At 40.7% G+C, this 22,020-nt stretch overlaps 1 protein-coding gene across 4 annotated transcripts in view; it reads left to right on the top strand.

Annotated features, from left to right (window-relative positions):
- The window catches only part of LOC145657536 (NACHT, LRR and PYD domains-containing protein 3-like), a 49,828-nt gene that overhangs the window by 22,069 nt on the left and 5,739 nt on the right, over window positions 1-22,020 (top strand). For 2 of the 4 annotated variants that reach the window (XM_081712908.1, XM_081712914.1), the window contains exons 10-16: window positions 813-2,616; window positions 5,945-6,115; window positions 8,839-9,009; window positions 11,678-11,848; window positions 13,623-13,793; window positions 16,420-16,590; window positions 18,621-18,794. In XM_081712908.1, the coding sequence (XP_081569034.1) occupies window positions 813-2,616; window positions 5,945-6,115; window positions 8,839-9,009; window positions 11,678-11,848; window positions 13,623-13,793; window positions 16,420-16,590; window positions 18,621-18,794 (2,833 nt within the window). Of the gene's footprint in view, window positions 1-812; window positions 2,617-5,944; window positions 6,116-8,838; window positions 9,010-11,677; window positions 11,849-13,622; window positions 13,794-16,419; window positions 16,591-17,508; window positions 17,586-18,620; window positions 18,795-22,020 lie in introns of those variants that run through there. The other 2 variants (XM_081712922.1, XM_081712909.1) reach the window with 2 other exon arrangements.

Raw genomic sequence — 22,020 nt, 5'->3', positions numbered from 1 at the left:
TACTTACAATTGCGAGTACAATTCAAGCAATTGAGGGTTAATGGTCTTGCTCATGTGCCCAACAGTGGCAACTTTGTAGTGGTGGGGCTTGAACTGACAACCTTCTGATTGTTGGTACAGTACATTAACTGCTGGACTATGTGTCATGTGTTTTCAGAATGCTGACGTTTTGAGGATACATTGTTATTCTTTAGGGCTGAGATTTAATTTGACCAATGAGATTTGACCACAAATCACTGGCAGATGTTAATTTTTTTTTTCTATGTCCACATACACCCATCCCCCCCCCCCAAGTATCCAAGTATATGTTCATGAATGAATCATATGAGAGTTTGGATACAATTGCAATCAAGTTTACTCACAAGTGGAATAGTTCAAGTGGTCAGACATTATTTAATGTTAAAAGGATCACTTAAAATAAAGTGTCACTTTATTCTTTGGAACTGAGATTGGAACACAGGTCCTATCTCACAGATCACAGGTTGTTTCCCCCCACACTCCTTGTGTGTGTGGTGGAACCTCAGCTGGTTTCTAACTACTGACCATTCAGTGTTATTGATAACCAGTAAATATTATCAACAAAATAATGTATAATACAATGTCCATTGAAATCTTGAAATCTAAGGCTGTCAGTCCCTGAATTGACTAAGATTTACCACTGGAGGTTTCATGCCCAATCTAGCAGGAATAAACAATCTATTTATAACAATCTGTTTATCTCTTTTCCTGTAACTCCTGTAATGAGTCTTTTATGAATGAATCTGAATCTAAAAGAGATTAGCATGTGTTCTGTTGTCTTCCTCTTTTATCAGAACTGGCCCCTGCTTGCCACAGAAAGCTCAAATCCAAACTGAGGGACAAATGTCAGAAGATTCATGAAGGAATCTCACAGCAGGGAACCACAGCACTTCTGAATGAGATCTACACAGAGCTCTACATCACAGAGGGAGGGAGTGGAGAGGTCAGTAATGAGCATGAGGTGAGACAGATTGAGACAGCGTCCATGAGAACAGCAACACAGGAGACACCCATCAAATGCAGTGACATCTTTAGACCCTTACCAGGACAAGACAAAGCCATCAGAACTGTGCTGACTAAAGGAGTGGCTGGAATTGGCAAAACAGTCTCTGTGCAGAAGTTCATACTGGACTGGTCTGAAGGAAACGTAAATCAGGATGTTCTCTTCATATTTCCACTTCCTTTTAGGGAGCTGAATTTGCTGAAGGAGAAAAAGTTCAGTCTGGTGGAGCTTCTTCATCGCTTTTTCCCAGAAACATGTGAATTAAAACCTAAACATTATACCAGCTACAAAATTCTGTTCATCTTTGATGGTCTGGATGAGTGTAGACTTCCTCTAGATTTCCAGAAGAATGAGAGATTGAGGGATGTAACAGAGTCAACCTCAGTGGATGTGCTGCTGACAAACCTCATCAAGGGGAATCTGCTTCCCTCTGCTCTCCTCTGGATAACCTCTCGACCAGCAGCAGCCAATCAGATCCCTCCTGAGTGTGTTGACCAGGTAACAGAGGTAAGAGGGTTCAGTGAACCACAGAAAGAGGAATATTTCAGGAAGAGAATCAGTGATCAGGGCCTGGCCAATAGAATCATCACACACATGAAGTCGTCAAAAAGCCTCTACATCATGTGCCACATTCCAGTCTTCTGTTGGATTGCAGCCACTGTTTTAGAGAGAATGTTGGGTGAAGCAGAGAGTGGAGAAATCCCCAAGACTCTGACTCAGATGTTCACACACTTCCTGATCTTTCAGCTCAGACACAAGGATCAAAAGTATGGACGAAGTATGAAAGGACAAAAAGGTCCCACTCACCCACGTCACATGAGAAAACATGTTTTGGCACTGGGAAAACTGGCTTTCCAACAGCTAGAAAAAGGCAACCTGATCTTCTATGAGGAAGACCTGAGAAACAGTGGCATAGATGTCAGAGAAATGACAGTGTATTCAGGAATGTGCACTCAGATCTTCAGAGAGGAGTTTGAGCTACAGCTGGGGAAGGTGTTCAGCTTTGTACATCTGAGTGTTCAGGAGTTTCTGGCTGCTTTATATGTGTTTATTTCCTTCATCTCCACCAACACCAATGTGCTACAACAGGAACACCCTGGATTTTTCAGTATTTTCAAAACCTCAATGTCTGTCTTCCTCAACATTGCTGTGGACAAGGCCTTACAGAGTCAAAATGGACACCTGGACCTTTTCCTCCGCTTCCTTCTGGGTCTCTCACTGGAGTCCAATCAGACTCTCTTACGAGGCCTACTGACAGAGACAGGAAGCAGCTCTCCCAGCAAAGAGGAAACAGTCAAGTACATAAAGGAGAAGATCAGTGACAGTCCCTCTACAGAGAAATCCATCAATCTCTTCCACTGTCTCAATGAACTGAATGATCATTCTCTAGTGCAGGAAGTCCAAACATACCTGAGCAGAGGAGGTAACAGTAGTCTCCATGGAGCCAGACTGTCTCCTGCTCAGTGGTCAGCTCTGGTGTTTGTGTTGCTGAACTCAGAAGAGGACCTGGATGAGTTTGACCTGAGGAAATATGACCCATCAGAGGAATGTCTACTGAGACTGCTGCCAGTGGTCAAAGCATCCAGAAAAGCCATGTGAGTATTTTCATTTAGAGATGAACAGTGGGTGTAGCAGGCAGTGGATGTTGTTGACTCAGAAGGTCTTCTGTAAAAAATGAAAAGGAGAGTGAGAGACAACATTAGAGAGAGAGCAGGATAGAGAGAGCCTACATTAAAGCACATGTAGGTGATTGAAGGCTCCAACACCAGGTGCTTAAGTTAAACCATAAAGTTGTGGAACATTGGAATGTAGTAACACTGTCCAGTGATTCAATACAGTCCAGTGATTCATTAGTCTAAATGTATTAATGATGGTTAAATGATATTTGATGTCATGGGTAGTTGTGTGTCTGTGTGTTGAGAATGGTCCTACATTTACAACAGTGGCCAACAGTGTTTATAGTTCACACTCTTAGTGAAACAGAAAATGTGCTGCAGTGTAACATACAGAAGTGTTCAAGTATGAACTATCAGTGTGTACACACGCACACACACATGCATGCACATACACACACACACACACACACACACACACACACACACACCACACCACACAGTGTAACATACAAAAGGGTTTAAATATGAACTATCAGTTCAGCTTTCTGACCAACATTACAGTTCAACCACTACTGACCAATACAGAGAAAAGGATGAGCATGACCAATGCGTACACACGTGTACACATGTGCACACACACACACACACACACACACACACACACACACACACATATATATATATATATATATATATATATATATATATATATATATATATATATATATATATATATATATATATATATTTCACACTGATGGCAGTTTTCAAACTTTATCATGGGTTTTCTTTAGAGCCGATGATGGTGATTGCGCACATTAGAAAGGTGTAGGTGTTAATATGACTACATCTGAGACACTTTATAAAGGTGTAGGTGTTAATATGACTTCATCTGAAACATTTTCATTGTTTGTTTAAATATTTTACCAAGGCAATTTGTCATAATCTAGTTGTAAATAGGTTTAAGTCAAAATAAGCTAACATCATTAACAGCAACTGCTTCCAGTACTACTTCAGTGCTGTGTGATTGAGGTACTTGACTTTTAATTAGAAGGCTGCTGGTTCAAGCCCCACCACTGCCGAGTTGCCACTGTTGGGCCCCTGAGCAAGAACCTTAACCCTCAATTGCTCAAGTTGAATTCAGTCATAATTGTAAGATGCTGTGGATAAAAGCGTCAGCTAAATGCCATAAATGTAAACTGATCAGTGTAACATCCAGTAACGTTCACAGCTCTGTGTGATCAGTGTAACATGCAGTGACGTTCACAGCTCTGTGTGATCAGTGTAGCATGCAGTGACGTTCACAGCTCTGTGCGATCAGTGTAACATGCAGTGACGTTCACAGCTCTGTGCGATCAGTGTAACATGCAGTGACGTTCACAGCTCTGTGTGATCAGTGTAGCATGCAGTGACGTTCACAGCTCTGTGCGATCAGTGTAACATGCAGTGACGTTCACAGCTCTGTGCGATCAGTGTAACATGCAGTGACGTTCACAGCTCTGTGCGATCAGTGTAGCATGCAGTGACGTTCACAGCTCTGTGCGATCAGTGTAACATGCAGTGACGTTCACAGCTCTGTGCGATCAGTGTAACATGCAGTGACGTTCACAGCTCTGTGTAATCAGTGTAACATGCAGTCACGTTCACAGCTCTGTGTGATCAGTGTAACATGCAGTGAGTCTCCCAGAAGCTAATGCTGTTACTACTACCTAAAACTGTAGCAGGTTACTGCTGTTGCTCACATACAGTGGGACCAATATCTCAGACCACTAGTGAAAATGATTATTTTGCATTTCTCTCAGGTTTAATACAATGCTTTTCTTTACAAATCATATAATCAGCATAATTTGTGTGATCAGTTTAAAGTTTTTTCATGAATTTCAGAAAGTTTTAGTATTTGGCTCTACTCAAATGCATGTAAGCACAGTTGTGAAACTGACCATAACAGTTCTTTTGTACAAAAAGTCAGTTGTCCTTGAGTCCTCACACAAGCAATGTAGAAGTGAGTCGAAGTTCTGATCCAACTGAAACATGTGAACCGTCCTCCTCTCCCCAGTAATTTAGTGCACACATACAGTCCATGAAGGACAAACTCCAGGGACACATTTCATGTCAACAGCAGACATGAGATAGTTGCCTCACACACACTTAACTGACTGATGGGTTCTGCCTCACACACACCTGACATACTGATGGGATCTGCATCACACACACCTGACTGACTGATGGGGTCTGCCTCTCACACACCTGACATACTGATGTGGTCTGCCTCACATACATCTGACTGACTGTTGTGGTCTGCCTCACACACACCTGACTGACTGATGGGGTCTGCCTCACACACACCTGACTGACTGTTGTGGTCTGCCTCACACACACCTGACTGACTGATGGGTTCTGCCTCACACACACCTGACTGACTGATGGGGTCTGCCTCACACACACCTGACTGACTGATGGGGTCTGCCTCACACACACCTGACTGACTGATGGGGTCCCTGACTCAGCTATTAAGCCTCCAAGATTCTCGGTGCACCGCACAGACAGAACTCAGGACCTCACTGGGAAAAGCAAAGGCAGAGGAGAATGTTTCATGATCAGTGACTCATAGTGTGAGCACATGAATGTAAACACTAGTAAAATATTCTGCTCTCTGAATTCTGTTATTCCTCCATAATCACTACTGCAGTGTTCATCCCACCATCATTATTACTGCAGTGTTCATACACTAATATTCACTACTGCAATGTTCATTCCTCCATAATCAATACTACAGTATTCATTACTCCATAATCACTACTGCAGTGTTTATTCCTCCATAATCACTACTGCAGTGTTTATTACTCCATAATCACAACAGCAGTGTTTATTCTTCCATAATCACTACTCTGCGTGTCTTCCAAAAATATTTTCTGTTTGTATATTAGTGTATTTGTGTTTGTGAAACACTGAAAGAGATCTATGTTGTTCTTTTTCCTGTTATGGTGTTAGGGGTGGGATATTTTGATACTTGGACTCTGATTATGGTAACTGCCATTCACTGACTTATGAACCAACCATCCATTATTTGGTCACCTGTCTTAGGTTGCTAATGAATGTTATTTGTCATGTCTTTGTCCATTTTGTCTTTGTTGAAGACACAGTAGTATTGAAATGTTGCTGTGTTTGTAAAATTAAATGGCTGAAAATGTATCAGTGTGTTCCAGACCTTTCAAGCTCTTTTTAAAATTTTTATTACTAGTTCAGATCTTTTAATTCATCATCCTCTGACTGAGCTACATTATTTACTGTATTTACTCTTTTACAGACTATCTGGCTGTGGTCTGACTGAAGAGTCTTGCAAATCTCTCACATCAGTTTTACAAACAGAAAACTCACTGAGAGAGCTGGAGATGAATAATCATGACCTGCAGAATTCAGGAGTGGAGCAGCTCTGTGCTGGACTGAAGAGTTCACACTGTAAACTGCAGATTCTCAGGTGAGTTTCTGTGACTATTTTTGAATGTAAATAAAGAGGCATTTTAAAAAGGTCAGTGTCAACTCCCTTATAGTACAGTATTAAACAAACATTGCCAGGCAAGGCAATGCAAGGAAATGTACACTTTTATATTATATTATAAAGTTGTCTTCTTTAAATATTTCTAAATATAGTTTTCTGTTGAAACCTCACTACATTTCATTAAATGACCACACTGTGGAGACAAAGAGTTACATTTGTGATGCATGAGCAGATTTTCAAATCTAGAAGAGAAATATAACATTGTAAAGAGAAGAAACAGATGAGTCCTTGTCCACATGTACAGGTGTATTTATTACAATGCTGCTTCAACTAGGCACTTTGGCATTTTGTCCACAAGCTGCATTTTTGGTCACCTGAGAGCAGAAATTTTGCAAAATGTCTTACAGGATGAATATATTCAGAAACTCCAACAACAGTGTTGTAATATGAAGTATTCTAATGTAAGATTTTCACTGAGTTATTTTATCTAGTTTATGTATGGAAACACTGTAAACTTCAGTCATTCTAATCTCTCTGCAAATAAAAGCCCTTAAAGTCTTAATGAAAACATTTAAAGCTAAACCATTGAGGTTCTGGACATATTACAGGACACTTTTACAAGCACACATGATTCCCTTGTGTTTTTGGGTGGGAGACCCTGTTCTCATTATGATTTACACCATGTGTTCAGCACATGTTGAGATGAGCTGAACTGACAGCCGTGCTGGAGGAAAGAACACAACAAGTTAATATTCATTCAATAAAACTGAAAAGTTTATTGGTTATTCCTTAAGATGAACGTGTGATCTCTCTCCATGGGTGTTTTTATGAAACATGTAGCTGGCTAATATTAGTAACCTTAAGCTTGCCAAGTTACAGTATATTGTTGGTTACTACACCTAGATACCTCACGCTAACATCATATTAGCTTGACTTAGGAGTGAATGTTGGCTACTAATTTTTTCATCAAGCCAGAGACATCAAACAAAAATAGAACAGTGATGGTAGAAGACGTGGAGTCAGCAGAGAGAGAAACTGAGCAGACAGCTGACAGTAAACTCAGGACATCTGAACAGAGTAGTGAGGAACAATGTTCAGCACTGGACGAGTGAACCTGTGGACTTAATTACAAGAGAGAAAGAAAGACACACAAGACACAATAATCAGTAATCAGGAGATTAGGAGGAGAGAAGGAGTGAAGTGTGTGTGTGTGTGTGTGTGTGTGTGTGTGTGTGTGTGTGTGTGTGTGTGTGTGTGTGTCACACTGGGTGCCTGATGTACTGTAACAAAGCTAATGAGGCTAATGTTAGCTTCCTTAAATCTAAGGAAATGGCTAGAATATAAAATGCTCCTGCTTATTCGTTTACAGTTAGTATAGAGAGACAGAAAACAACCAGGATGAAGAGAAAGAGTAATGCTATTGCCATGGCAACCTTCTTTAGTAGGAAGACAGCAGGAGAGAGAAAAGACAGAAGAACTTGATGGTGAAAGTCTCCAGGAGGAGGACATGGAAGAGAGTGGACACAGCAGACAGAGACAGAGGAGCCAGCTGTGTCCACTCTCACTGTAGCCCCACAGGTCTGCTGTAGTGTCAGCTGTGTCCACTCTCACTGTAGCCACACAGGTCTGCTGTAGTGTCAGCTGTGTCCACTCTCACTGTAGCCCCACAGGTCTGCTGTAGTGTCAGCTGTGTCCACTCTCAATGTAGCCCCACAGGTCTGCTGTAGTGTCAGCTGTGTCCACTCTCACTGTAGCCCCACAGGTCTGCTGTAGTGTCACCTGTGTCCACTCTCACTGTAGTCCCACAGGTCTGCTGTAGTGTTGGTTGTGTCCACTCTCACTGTAGCCCCACAGGTCTGCTGTAGTATCGGCTGTGTCCACTCTCACTGTAGCCCCACAGGGCTGCTGTAGTGTCAGTTGTGTCCACTCTCACTATACAGTGTGAACTCTGGGTCTGCCTCTCACACACCTGACTGACTGATGGGGTCCCTGACTCAGCTATTGAGCCTCCGGGATTCTCGGTGCACCACAAAGAGAGAACTCAGGACCTCACTGGGAAAAGCAAAGGCAGAGGAGAATGTTTCATGATCAGTGACTCATAGTGTGAGCACAGGAATGTAAACACTAGTAAAAGATTAAGGTGTCTGCATTCTGTCCAATCACTACTGCGGTGTTTATTCCTCCATAATCACTACTGCAGTGTTTATCTCTCCATAATGAATACTGCAGTGTTTATACCTCCATAATCACTACTGCAGTGTTTATTCCTCCATAATCACTACTCTGCATGTCTTCCAAAAATATTTTCTGTTTGTATATTAGTGTATTTGTATTTGTGAAACATTGAATGAGATCTGTGTTGTTCTGTTTCCTGTTATGGTGTTAGGGCTGTGATATTTTGATATTTGGACTCTGATTATGGTAACTGCCATTCACTGACTTATGTACCAACCATCCATTATTTGGTCACCTGTCTTAGGTTGCTAATGAATGTTATTTGTCATGTCTTTGTCCATTTTGTCTGTGATGAAGACACAGTAGTGTTGAAATGTTGCTGTGTTTGTAAAATTAAACGGCTGAAAATGTATCAGTGTGTTCAAGATCTTTCAAGCTCTTCTTTAAATTTTTATTAGCAGTTCAGATCTTTTAATTCATCATCCTCTGACTGAACTACATTATTTACTGTATTTACTCTTTTACAGACTATCTGGCTGTGGTCTCACTAAAGGGTCTTGCAAATCTCTCACATCCGTTCTACAAACAGAAAGCTCACTGAGAGAGCTGGAGATGAATAATAATGACCTGCAGAATTCAGGAGTGAAGCAGCTCTGTGCTGGACTGAAGAGTTCACACTGTAAACTGGAGATTCTCAGGTGAGTTTCTGTGACTATTTTTGAATGTAAATAAAGAGCCATTTTAAAAAGGTCAGTGTCATCTCCCTTATAGTACAGTATTAAACAAACATTGCCAGGCAAGGCAATGCAAGGAAATTTACACTTTTATATTATATTATAAAGTTCTTTTCTTTAAATATTTCTAAATATAGTTTTCTGTGGAAACCTCGCTGCATTTCATTAAATGACCACACTGTGGAGACAAAGAGTTACATTTGTGATGCATGAGCAGATTTTCAAGTCTAGAAGAGAAATATAACATTGTAAAGAGAAGACACAGATGAGTCCTTGTCCACGTGTACAGGTGTATTTATTACAATGCTGCTTCAACTAGGCGCTTTGGCATTTTGTCCACAAGCTGCATTTTTGGTCACCTGAGCACAGAAATTTTGCAAAATGTCTTTTACAATCACACGATTCCCTTGTGTTTTTGGGTGGGAGACCCTGTTCTCATTATGATTTAGGCCGTGTGTTCAACACATGTTGAGGTGAGCTGAACTGATAGCCGTGCTGGAGGAAAGAACTCCACTGAAAGAATCTCACTGTAGCTCCACAGATCTGCTGTAGTGTCAGCTGTGTCCACTCTCACTGTAGCCCCACAGGTCTGCTGTAGTGTCAGCTGTGTCCACTCTCATTGTAGCCCCTCAGGTCTGCTGTAGTGTCAGCTGTGTCCACTCTCACTGTAGCTCCACTGGTCTGCTGTAGTGTCAACTGTTTTATTGTGTGTGTAAATTATTGATTTTAGTGAATAAATTAGTTGTGTGAAGTAGCGATATTGCATGTGTGTGTGTGTGTGTGTGTGTGTGTGTGTGTGTGTGTGTGGTGCATATCATGTGTGTTGTTTTGTAATTAGATCAGAACTTTAGACATTTCTGACATTTCCGCACCCATAATTCATCATTTGATAGTACAGGATTTAGATACATCGAGAATTATAACCACTTGTAAAATTATAACCACAGGTAGACTTATAACTAAACGTAGAATTATAACCACTTGTAGAATTATAATTAAATGTAGAATTATAACCACAAGTAGAATTTTTGGAATCTTGAAATACAACCTTTTTCAAGGGTATGAATCAAAGAACTGAATATACTTGTAAGTGATATAAAATATAAAGTGCTGGACAGAAATGAAACCTTTCTCAGGTAATAATATTTATGTTTATGTAACCCACACCCTTGATTTATTGGTGATGATTCATTCAAATTGTAATCTTATGGGTTAATTAATGACTCCCTGCCTGACCTCATGTGAATGTCATAATCTGATTAGGAATTAAACAGTATATAGTTTATTATACACTATAATAGTGGTTTTACCAATGTATTAACCTGTGTACCCTGAAATTCCTCTGTGCTGTAAGGCCATTTTAGTGTGTCACCACGAAAGAGAGAGAGAGAGAGAGAGAGAGAGAGAGAGAGAGATTATTTGTATGTGTGAGAGAGGCAGAACTATTATCTGTGTGTATGTGAGAGAGAGACAGAAGTTGTGTTTGTGTGTGTGAAATAGAGAGACAGAGAGAGAGACAGACCTATTATTGTGTCTGTGTGAAAGAGACAGAACTATTATTTGTGTGTGTGTGTGTGTGTGTGTGTGTGTGTGTGTGTGTGTGTGTGTGTGTATGTGAAAGAGAGCGAGGCAGAGAGAGAGCACCCTGACTGACTGATGGGGTCTGAGGCTCACAGACCTGACTGAGAGATGGGGTCTGCCTCACACACACCTGACTGACTGATGGGGTCTGAGTCACATACCAGACTGACTGATGGGGTCTGCCTCTCACACACCTGACTGACTGATGGGGTCTGCCTCACACACACCTGACTGACTGATGGGGTGTGCCTCACACACACCTGACTGACTGATGGGGTCCCTGACTCAGCTATTGAGCCTCCGGGATTCTCGGTGCACCGCACAGACAGAACTCAGGACCTCACTGGGAAAAGCAAAGGCAGAGGAGAATGTTTCATGATCAGTGACTCATAGTGTGAGCACAGGAATGTAAACACTAGTAAAAGATTATGGTGTCTGCATTCTGTCCAATCAATACTGCAGTGTTCATTCCCCCATAATCACTACTGCGGTGTTTATTCCTCCATAATCACTACTGCAGTGTTTATCCCTCCATAATCAATACTGCAGTGTTTATACCTCCATAATCACTACTGCGGTGTTTATTCCTCCATAATCACTACTGCAGTGTTTATTCCTCCATAATCACTACTCTGCATGTCTTCCAGCAATATTTTCTGTTTGTATATTAGTGTATTTGTATTTGTGAAACATTGAATGAGAACTGTGTTGTTCTGTTTCCTGTTATGGTGTTAGGGGTGTGATATTTTGATATTTGGACTCTGATTATGGTAACTGCCATTCACTGACTTATGAACCAACCATCCATTATTTGGTCACCTGTCTTAGGTTGCTAATGAATGTTATTTGTCATGTCTTTGTCCATTTTGTCTTTGATGAAGACACAGTAGTGTTGAAATGTTGCTGTGTTTGTAAAATTAAAAATCTGAAAATGGATCAGTGTGTTCCAGACCTTTCAAGCTCTTCTTTAAATTTTTATTAGCAATTCAGATCTTTTAATTCATCATCCTCTGACTGAACTACATTACTTACTGTATTTACTCTTTTACAGACTATCTGGCTGTGGTCTCAATGAAAAGTCTTGCAAATCTCTCACATCAGTTCTACAAACAGAAAACTCACTGAGAGAGCTGGAGATGAATAATAATGACCTGCAGAATTCAGGAGTGGAGCAGCTCTGTGCTGGACTGAAGAGTTCACACTGTAAACTGGAGATTCTCAGGTGAGTTTCTGTGACTATTTTTGAATGTAAATAAAGAGCCATTTTAAAAAGGTCAGTGTCATCTCCCTTATAGTGCAATATTAAACAAACATTGCCAGGCAAGGCAATGCAAGGAAATTTACACTTTGATATTATATTATAAAGTTATTTTCTTTAAATATTTCTAAATATAGTTTTCTGTGGAAACCTCACTGCATTTCATTAAATGACCACACTGTGGAGACAAAGAGTTACATTTGTGATGCATGAGCAGATTTTCAAGTCTAGAAGAGAAATATAACATTGTAAAGAGAAGACACAGATGAGTCCTTGTCCACGTGTACAGGTGTATTTATTACAATGCTGCTTCAACTAGGCGCTTTGGGATTTCGTCCACAAGCTGCATTTTTGGTCACCTGAGCACAGAAATTTTGCAAAATGTCTTTTACAATCACACGATTCCCTTGTGTTTTTGGGTGGGAGACCCTGTTCTCATTATGATTTAGGCCGTGTGTTCAACACATGTTGAGGTGAGCTGAACTGATAGCCGTGCTGGAGGAAAGAACTCCACTGAAAGAATCTCACTGTAGCTCCACAGATCTGCTGTAGTGTCAGCTGTGTCCACTCTCACTGTAGCCCCACAGGTCTGCTGTAGTGTCAGCTGTGTCCACTCTCATTGTAGCCCCTCAGGTCTGCTGTAGTGTCGGCTGTGTCCACTCTCGCTGTAGCCCCACAGGTCTGCTGTACTGTCGGCTGTGTCCACTCTCACTGTAGCCCCACAGGTCTGCTGACTTATTTAGTTGGGATTTTTTTTGTGTGTTAATGTAAATGTTTGATTTTAGTGGATAAATTAGTTGTGTGACGTAGCGATATTGTGAGTTGAAGTTCTGATCCAACTGAAACAGCATGTGAACGGTCCTCTTCTCCCCAGTATTTTACTGCACACATACAGTCCATGAAGGACAAACTCCAGGGGCACATTTCATTTCAACAGCAGACATGAGATAGTTGCCTCACACACACTTTACTGACTGATGGGGTCTGAGTCACACACACCTGACTGACTGATGGGGTCTGCCTCACACACACTTGACTGACTGATGGGGTCCCTGACTCAACTATTGAGCCTCCGGGATTCTCGGTGCACCACAAAGACAGAACTCAGGACCTCACTGGGAAAAGCAAAGGCAGAGGAGAATGTTTCATGTTCAGTGACTCACAGTGTGAGCACAGGAATGTAAACACTAGTAAAAGATTATGCTGTCTGCATTCTGTCCAATCAATACTGCAGTGCTTATTCCTCCATAATCACTACTGTGGTGTTTATTCCTCCATAATCAATACTGCAGTGTTTATACCTCCATAATCACTACTCTGCATGTCTTCCAACAATATTTTCTGTTTGTATATTAGTGTATTTGTATTTGTGAAACATTCAATGAGATCTATGTTGTTCTGTTTCCTGTTATATGGTGTTAGGGGTGTGATATTTTGATATTTGGACTCTGATTATGGTAACTGCCATTCACTGACTTATGTACCAACCATCCATTATTTGGTCACCTGTCTTAGGTTGCTAATGAATGTTATTTGTCATGTCTTTGTCCATTTTGTCTTTGATGAAGACACAGTAGTGTTGAAATGTTGCTGTGTTTGTAAAATTAAACGGCTGAAAATGTATCAGTGTGTTCCAGACCTTTCAAGCTCTTCTTAAAATTTTTATTAGCAGTTCAGATCTTTTAATTCATCATCCTCTGACTCAACTACATTATTTACTGTATTTACTCTTTTACAGACTATCTGGCTGTGGTCTCACTAAAGGGTCTTGCAAATCTCTCACATCCGTTCTACAAACAGAAAGCTCACTGAGAGAGCTGGAGATGAATAATAATGACCTGCAGAATTCAGGAGTGAAGCAGCTCTGTGCTGGACTGAAGAGTTCACACTGTAAACTGGAGATTCTCAGGTGAGTTTCTGTGACTATATTTGAATGTAAATAAAGAGCCATTTTAAAAAGGTCAGTGTCAACTCCCTTATAGTACAGTATTAAACAAACATTGTCAGGCAAGGCAATGCAAGGAAATATACACTTTTATATTATATTATAAAGTTCTCTTCTCTAAATATTTCTAAATATAGTTTTCTGTTGAAACCTTGCTGCATTTCATTAAATGACCACACTGTGGAGACAAAGAGTTACATTTGTGATGCATGAGCGGATATTCAAGTCTAGAAGAGAAATATAACATTGTAAAGAGGAGACGCAGATGAATCCTTGTCCACATGTACAGGTGTATTTATTACAATGCTGCTTCAATTAGGCGCTTTGGCATTTTGTCCACAAACTGCATTTTTGGTCACCTGAGAGCAGAAATTTAGCAAAATGTCTTACAGGGTGAATATATTCAGAAACTCCAACAGCTGTGTTGTAACATGAAGTTTTCTAATGTAAGATTTTCACTGAGTGATTTTATCTAGTTTATGTATGGAAACACTGTAAACATCAGTCATTCTAATCTCTCTGCAAATAAAAGCCCTTAAAGTCTTAATGAAAACATTTAAAGCTAAACCATTGAGGTTCTGGATACATTACAGGACACTTTTACAAGCACACATGATTCCCTTGTGTTTTTGGGTGGGAGACCCTGTTCTCATTATGATTTACACCGTGCGTTCAGCACATGTTGAGATGGGCTGAACTGACAGCCGTGCTGGAGGAAAGAACGCAACAATTTAATATTCATTCAATAGAACTGAAAAGTTTATTGGTTATTCCTTAAGATAAACCTGTGATCTCTCTCCACAGGTGTTTTTATGAAACATGTAGCTGGCTAATATTAGTAACCTTAAGCTTGCCAAGTTACAGTGTATTGTTGGTTACTACACCTAGATACCTCAAGCTAACGTCATATTAGCTTGACTTAGGAGTGAATGTTGGCTGCTAATTTTTTCATCAAGCCAGAGACATTAAACAAAAATAGAACAGTGATAGTAGAAGACGTCGAGTCACCAGAGAGAGAAACTGAGCAGACAGCTGACAGTAAACTCAGGAAATCTGAACACAGTAGTGAGGAACAATGTTCAGCACTGGACGAGTGAACCTGTGGACTTAATTACAAGAGTGAAAGAAAGAGACAAACAAGACACAGTAATCAGTAATCAGAAGATTAGGAGGAGAGAAGGAGTGAAGTGTGTGAGTGTGTATGTGTGTGTGTGTGTGAGAGAGAGAGAGAGAGAGAGAGAGAGAGAGAGAGAGAGAGAGAGAGAGAGAGACAGAACTGTGTGTGTGACAGAGGCAGAACTATTATCTGTGTGTGTGAAACAGAGAGAGCGAGACAGACAGATCTATTATTTGTGTGTGTGAGAAAGACAGAACTGACTGACTGATGGGGTCTGCCTCACACACACCTCACTGACTGATGGGGTCTGCCTCACACACACCTGACTGACTGATGGGGTCCCTGACTCAGCTAATAAGCCTCGAGGATTCTCGGTGCACCACACAGACAGAACTCAGGACCTCACTGGGAAAAGCAAAGGCAGAGGAGAATGTTTCATGTTCAGTGACTCATAGTGTGAGCACAGGAATGTAAACACTACTAAAAGATTCTGCTCTCTGCATTCTGTCCATTGCTCCATAATCACTACTGCAGTATTCATCCCACCATCATTACTACTGCAGTGTTCATACACTAATATTCACTACTGCAATGTTCATTCCTCCTTAATCAATACTGCAGTGTTCATTACTCCATAGTCACTACTGTAGTGTTTATTTCTCCATAATAAATACTACAGTGATTATTCCACCATAATCAATACTGTGGTGTTTATTCCTCCATAATCACTACTGCAATGTTCATTCCTCCAATAATCACCATTGCAGTGTTTATTCCACCATAATAAATGCTACAGTGATTTATTCCTCTAAAATCACTACTGCGGTCTTTATGCCAACATAATCAATACTGCAGTGTTCATTATTCCATAATCACTACTGCAGTGTTTATTTCTCCATGATAAACACTACAGTGATTATTCCACCATAATCAATACTGTGGTGTTTATTCCTCCATAATCACTACTGCAACGTTCATTCCAACATAATCAATACTGCAGTGTTTATTCCTCCATAATCACTACTGCAGTGTTTATTCCTCCATAATCACTACTCTGCATGTCTTCCAACAATATTTTCTGCTTGTATATTAGTGTATTTGTATTTGTTAAACATTGAATGAGATCTATGTTGTTCTGTTTCCTGTTATGGTGTTAGGGGTGGGATATTTTGATATTGGGACTCTGATTATGGTAACTGCCATTCACTGACTTATGAACCAACCGTCCATTATTTGGTCACCTGTCTTAGGTTGCTAATGAATGTTATTTGTCATGTCTTTGTCCATTTTGTCTGTGATGAAGACACAGTAGTGTTGAAATGTTACTGTGTTTGTAAATTTAAAAAGCTGAAAATGTATCAGTGTGTTCCAGACCTTTCAAGCTCTTCTTTAAATTTTTATTAGCAGTTCAGATCTTTTAATTCATTATCCTCTGACTGAACTACATTATTTACTGTATTTACTCTTTTACAGACTATCTGGCTGTGGTCTCAATGAAGAGTCTTGCAAATCTCTCACATCAGTTCTACAAACAGAAAACTCACTGAGAGAGCTGGAAATGAATAATAATGACCTGCAGAATTCAGGAGTGGAGCAGCTCTGTGCTGGACTGAAGAGTTCACACTGTAAACTGGAGATTCTCAGGTGAGTTTCTGTGACTATTTTTGAATGTAAATAAAGAGCCATTTTAAAAGGGTCAGTGTCAACTCCCTTATAGTACAGTATTAAACAAACATGCAACCCACACCCTTGATTTACTGGTGATGATTCATTCAAATTGTAATCTTATGGGTTAATTAATGATTCCCTGACTGACCTCATGTGAATATTATAATCTGATAAGGCATTAAACAGTATGTAGTTTATTACACACTATAATAGTGGTTTTACCATTATATTAACTTGTGTACCCTGAAATTCCTCTGTGCTGTAAGGCCATTTTAGTGTGTCACCACAAGATGTTCACTGGTCCCATCTGTCCCCCCAATAAATATGTTCTGCAGGCCTCAACTGGACATTTGGTGCTAAAATTATTTCCCAGCCAGTAAATCAGACCTCACACTGTTTAGTTCAGGGCCAATATGACTACTGTTTATACACAGTAAACCAGACCTCACACTGTTTAGTTCAGGGAGAATATGACTACTGTTTATGCACAGTAAACCAGACCTCACACTGTTTAGTTCAGAGCTAATATGACTACCATTTGAAATCTTATTTATTACACAGATTGACACAAGTATGTTTCATTTACTGTTTATAATGCTTCACCTCGATTGAAACGTGTGTGTGTGTGTGTGTGTGTGTGTGTGTGTGTGTGTGTGTGTGTGTGTGTGTGTGTGTGTGTGTGAGGGAGAGACAGAACTATTATGTGTGTGTGTGTGTGTGTGTGTGTGTGTGTGTGTCTGTGTGTGTGTGTGTGTGAAATAGAGAGAAACAGACAGATCTATTTGTGTGTGTTAGAGAGGCAGAACTATTATCTGTGTATGACCACCACTGATAGAATGTGCTCCTCACTGGACCCCTTGCTGTGCTCCTTTTCTTTCTGCTTCCTCCATACAGGAGAACAAACACTGACTACAGAAAATATTTTAAACCACAAGATGTCTGGAGGGCTCAGAAGTTCAGAATTGTTTAAGGTGTTTTGCAGGGAAAAAGATATCAAATACAAATAGTGGGAGAGTCAAGGCACTGTTCTGTTAAAAAAAAAAAAAAAGGAAAAATGTGTAAAACTCTTATTTAATGCATTATTCTTAGCAACACTCTAATACAATGGTTATGCTACAGTTTTAATATGTTGCACATTTATATGTGTCCAAGCTACATCAATATAGTAATATGGCCATCTTTAGGGTTCACAAATTATGGAGAAAATCATCAGTACTGTAAGATAATACAGTGTTTGGAGTGTTGGAGGCAGCCATCTTCAGTTGCTGGTTACTTCAGCTGCAGATGATTAGAGAGAGATACCAACCTTTATACATCTCTGTTATGTGCCAGTGTAGCGGGAGAGACCACAACAGACACTTTATTCTGAGCACAAACCACTATTACTAAAAAGTAATAGAGATCTACAAACATGCCATCTGTCTCTATGGGGAGTATAAGCCAGAATAAAAACCAAACCCAACACATACTCCACCCCAAACCTGTCTTCATTAAACATAAACCAGAAGAGGGAAAAGAAAATACAGTAGTAGATGTAACAAGTTCAAATCCACTGAGTGAATGTACAGTAATCGCTTAGGATTCTTAGACTTTATCTCTGAGTCACAGGTCCAGAAATGTGACAGTGTTTTTACTCCTGTTATCACAGCCAGATGTAGAATTCTGCCAAGATTTTACTGGCATCATCTCATAAAGTCTGACATGTAACAGTCTTATAAGACCACTGAAATCACACAGTGTAAGTCCAGCTTTAGGGTTCTTCTGATGTAGGTTAATAGTGCACTAGAGTTCTGAAGGGCTGAATAAAAATAAGCTAAAATAAACACAGACAGCAGCGATCTGAAGAAGAGTGAACAAAACCATCTGCCATGGAGGATGCCAGAGAGAGATGAGAGTGGAGGAACCTCCAACTACAGTTACCAGCCTCTCTAGCTGCCCCATGCAGGCTGCTCTGGAAGTGCGTCTCACTCTCTGTCTCTCTCTACCTGTTTCCCTCCTTTCTGCAGACTGTCTGGTTGTTTGGTCACAGAGGAAGGCTGTTCTTCTCTGGCTTCATCTCTGAGGTCAAACCCCTCCCACCTAAAAGAACTGGATCTGACGTACAATCACCCAGGAGAGTCAGAAGTGAAGCTGCTCTCTTCTAGACTGGAGGATCCCCACTGCAAACTGGACACACTCAGGTATGTAGAAATCCCCTTAAACACACTGTGTTTGGTGTGAACACACACTCCAAATTTGAGAAGCACAAATCCAAGTGAAAAATCATGAATTTGGGTGTGCACATATGTCAAATAATCACCCATAACAACAGACACAGATATGAGGTTCTTTAATAATTTTCATGTATGTGAGAGGAACAGCCAGTCCAATCTCCTCTGAACCACTTCTACAAAACAGACCGATTTATACTTCAGTATTACTCGAATACATACAGTGTCATACATGACACACGTGTTCTTATTCCTCAAATACATATAGTGTCATACATGATACACACGATCTTATTCCTCAAATACAGTGTCATATGACACACATATGTTCTTATTTCTCAAATACATACAGTGTCATACTGTTGTACAGTGTGCCGTTATTGTGAGTGTGTTATAATGAATTGTGGTACACTGTGCTGTTATTGTGAGCGTGTTTATAGTGAATTGTAGTAGTGATGTAAGCCATTGCAATACATGTAAAGGTGTAATCAAATATCAGAATACATATAAATGTATAACGTAATGAAAACTGATGCACAGTTCAGTCCAAATAAATCACTGCAGTTCAAACTGTGTGATGGGTTCTGAAAAGGTGAATCCAGAATTGACAAATGTTTGTTAACAACTGTAGAAATCTGTAAAACAATCATGATGAATCTTGACAGTGAGTGTTCAGGTTAGTGTTAACACTGCCCTCTAGTGGAGATGCGCAGTAATACTGCCCTCTAGTGGAGATGCGCAGTAATACTGCCCTCTAGTGGAGATGCGCAGTAATACTGCCCTCTAGTGGAGATGCGCCGTAATACTGCCCTCTAGTGGAGATGCGCCGTAATACTGCCCTCTAGTGGAGATGCGCCGTAATACTGCCCTCTAGTGGAGATGCGCCGTAATACTGCCCTCTAGTGGAGATGCGCCGTAATACTGCCCTCTAGTGGAGATGCGCCGTAATACTGCCCTCTAGTGGAGATGCGCCGTAATACTGCCCTCTAGTGGAGATGCGCCGTAATACTGCCCTCTAGTGGAGATGCGCCGTAATACTGCCCTCTAGTGGTGCTGCGCCGTAATACTGCCCTCTAGTGGTGCTGCGCCGTAATACTGCCCTCTAGTGGTGCTGCGCCGTAATACTGCCCTCTAGTGGTGCTGCGCCGTAATACTGCCCTCTAGTGGTGCTGCGCCGTAATACTGCCCTCTAGTGGTGCTGCGCCGTAATACTGCCCTCTAGTGGTGCTGCGCCGTAATACTGCCCTCTAGTGGTGCTGCGCCGTAATACTGCCCTCTAGTGGTGCTGCGCCGTAATACTGCCCTCTAGTGGTGCTGCGCCGTAATACTGCCCTCTAGTGGTGCAGCGCCGTAATACTGCCCTCTAGTGGTGCTGCGCCGTAATACTGCCCTCTAGTGGTGCTGCGCCGTAATACTGCCCTCTAGTGGTGCTGTACCGTAACTGCTGTACTGCAGTATATCATAACTTCCAGCCCCCAAAACACCTTCATCCCTTTAATTGATAAATTTGAACTGAAATTCCAGTCTATGATCTAAATAATTTTTGAACTTTCAATCTATGATTTAAATATTTTATACACACACACACAGAGAGTGAGAGAGATATAGAGCACTAATAGCTTAGAGTATTAAAACGTTTCCTTGTCTGTTTTTGACACACACAGATAACATACTAAATTGCCTAAAGTATTCGCTCACCATCCAAATAATTGAATGCAGGTGTTCCAATCTCTTCCATGGCCAAAGGTGTATAAAGCCAAGCACCCAGGCATCCAGACTGCTTCTACTAACATTTGTGAAAGAATGGGTCACTCTCAGGAGCTCAGTGCATTCCAGCATGATAGCGTGATAGGATGCCACCTGCACAACAAGTTCAGACCTTTCAGTGGAGAGAGATAGAGTCAGAGAACCCTGTTTCTGTGTGTGAGTGTGACTTATCCTAAGATATTCTCTCTCTCTCTCTCTCTCTCTCTCTCTCTCTCTCTCTCTCTCTCTCTCTCTCTCTCTCTCTCTCTCTCTCTCTCTCTCTCTCTCTCTCTCTCTCTCTCTCTCTCTCTCTCTCTCTCTCTCTCTCTCTCTCTCTCTCTCTCTCTCTCTCTCTCTCTCTCTCTCTCTCTCTCTCTCTCTCTCTCTCTCTCTCTCTCTCTCTCTCTCTCTCTCTCTCTCTCTCTCTCTCTGTGTGTGTGTGTGTGTGTGTGTGTGTGTGAGCTTTACTGGCATAACAAAACTGGCAGTATATAAGCAGTATTACAATAAACATGAATGAACCTTTAATTAAGAATTCTGTTATTATAAAGAACTTGAAAAGAACTGAATTTGCTATTAAATAAAACTGAAAGATGTGAAAAGAAAGGAAAATAAATAACAAGGATGGCAAAATATAAATAATTAGATAAATACATAAAGGTGATAAACTGGGCAGTATAGTGTGTGTGTGTGTGAGAGAGAGAGACAGAACTATTATCTGTGTGAGACAGAAAGAAACAGAACTATTATCTGTGTGAGAGAGAGAGACAGAACTGTTATCTGCTTGTGTGTATGTGAAAGAGAGAGAGACAGAACTATTATCTGTGTGAGACAGAGAGAGACAGAACTATTATCTGTTTGAGACAGAGAGAGACAGAACTATTATCTGTTTGAGACAGAGAGAGACAGAACTATTATCTGTGTGAGAGAGACAGAACTATTACCTGTGTGTGTGACCGAGAGAGAGAGAGCAAGAAAGAGAGAGAGAGAGAGAGAGAGACAGAAGTCTTAGCTGTGTGTGTTTGTGTGAGAGAGAGTGAGACAGAACTATTATCTGTGTGTGTGAGAGAGAGAGAGAGAGAGAGAGAGAGAGAGAGACAGAACTATTATCTGTGTGAGAGAGAGAGAGAACTATTATCTGTGAGTGAGAGAGAGAGACAGAACTATTATCTATGTGTGAGAGAGAGAGAGAGAGAGAGAACTATTATCTGTGTGTGAGACAGAGAGAGAGACAGAACTATTATCTGTGTGAGAGAGAGAACTATTATCTGTGTGTGTGTGTGTGAGAGAGAGAGAGAGAGAGAGAGACAGACAGAACTATTATTTGTGTGTGAGACAGAGAGAGAGACAGAACTATTATCTGTTTGAGACAGAGAGAGACAGAACTATTATCTGTTTGAGACAGAGAGAGACAGAACTATTATCTGTGTGAGAGAGACAGAACTATTAC

Source organism: Electrophorus electricus, chromosome 1, assembly GCF_041902795.1.
Source record: "Electrophorus electricus isolate QZ-2024a chromosome 1, ASM4190279v1, whole genome shotgun sequence".
In the NCBI taxonomy this organism is placed as follows: Eukaryota; Metazoa; Chordata; class Actinopteri; order Gymnotiformes; family Gymnotidae; genus Electrophorus; species Electrophorus electricus.
The sequence above is the reverse complement of the archived record's forward strand: the minus strand, read 5'-3'. Positions and strand labels throughout refer to the sequence as shown.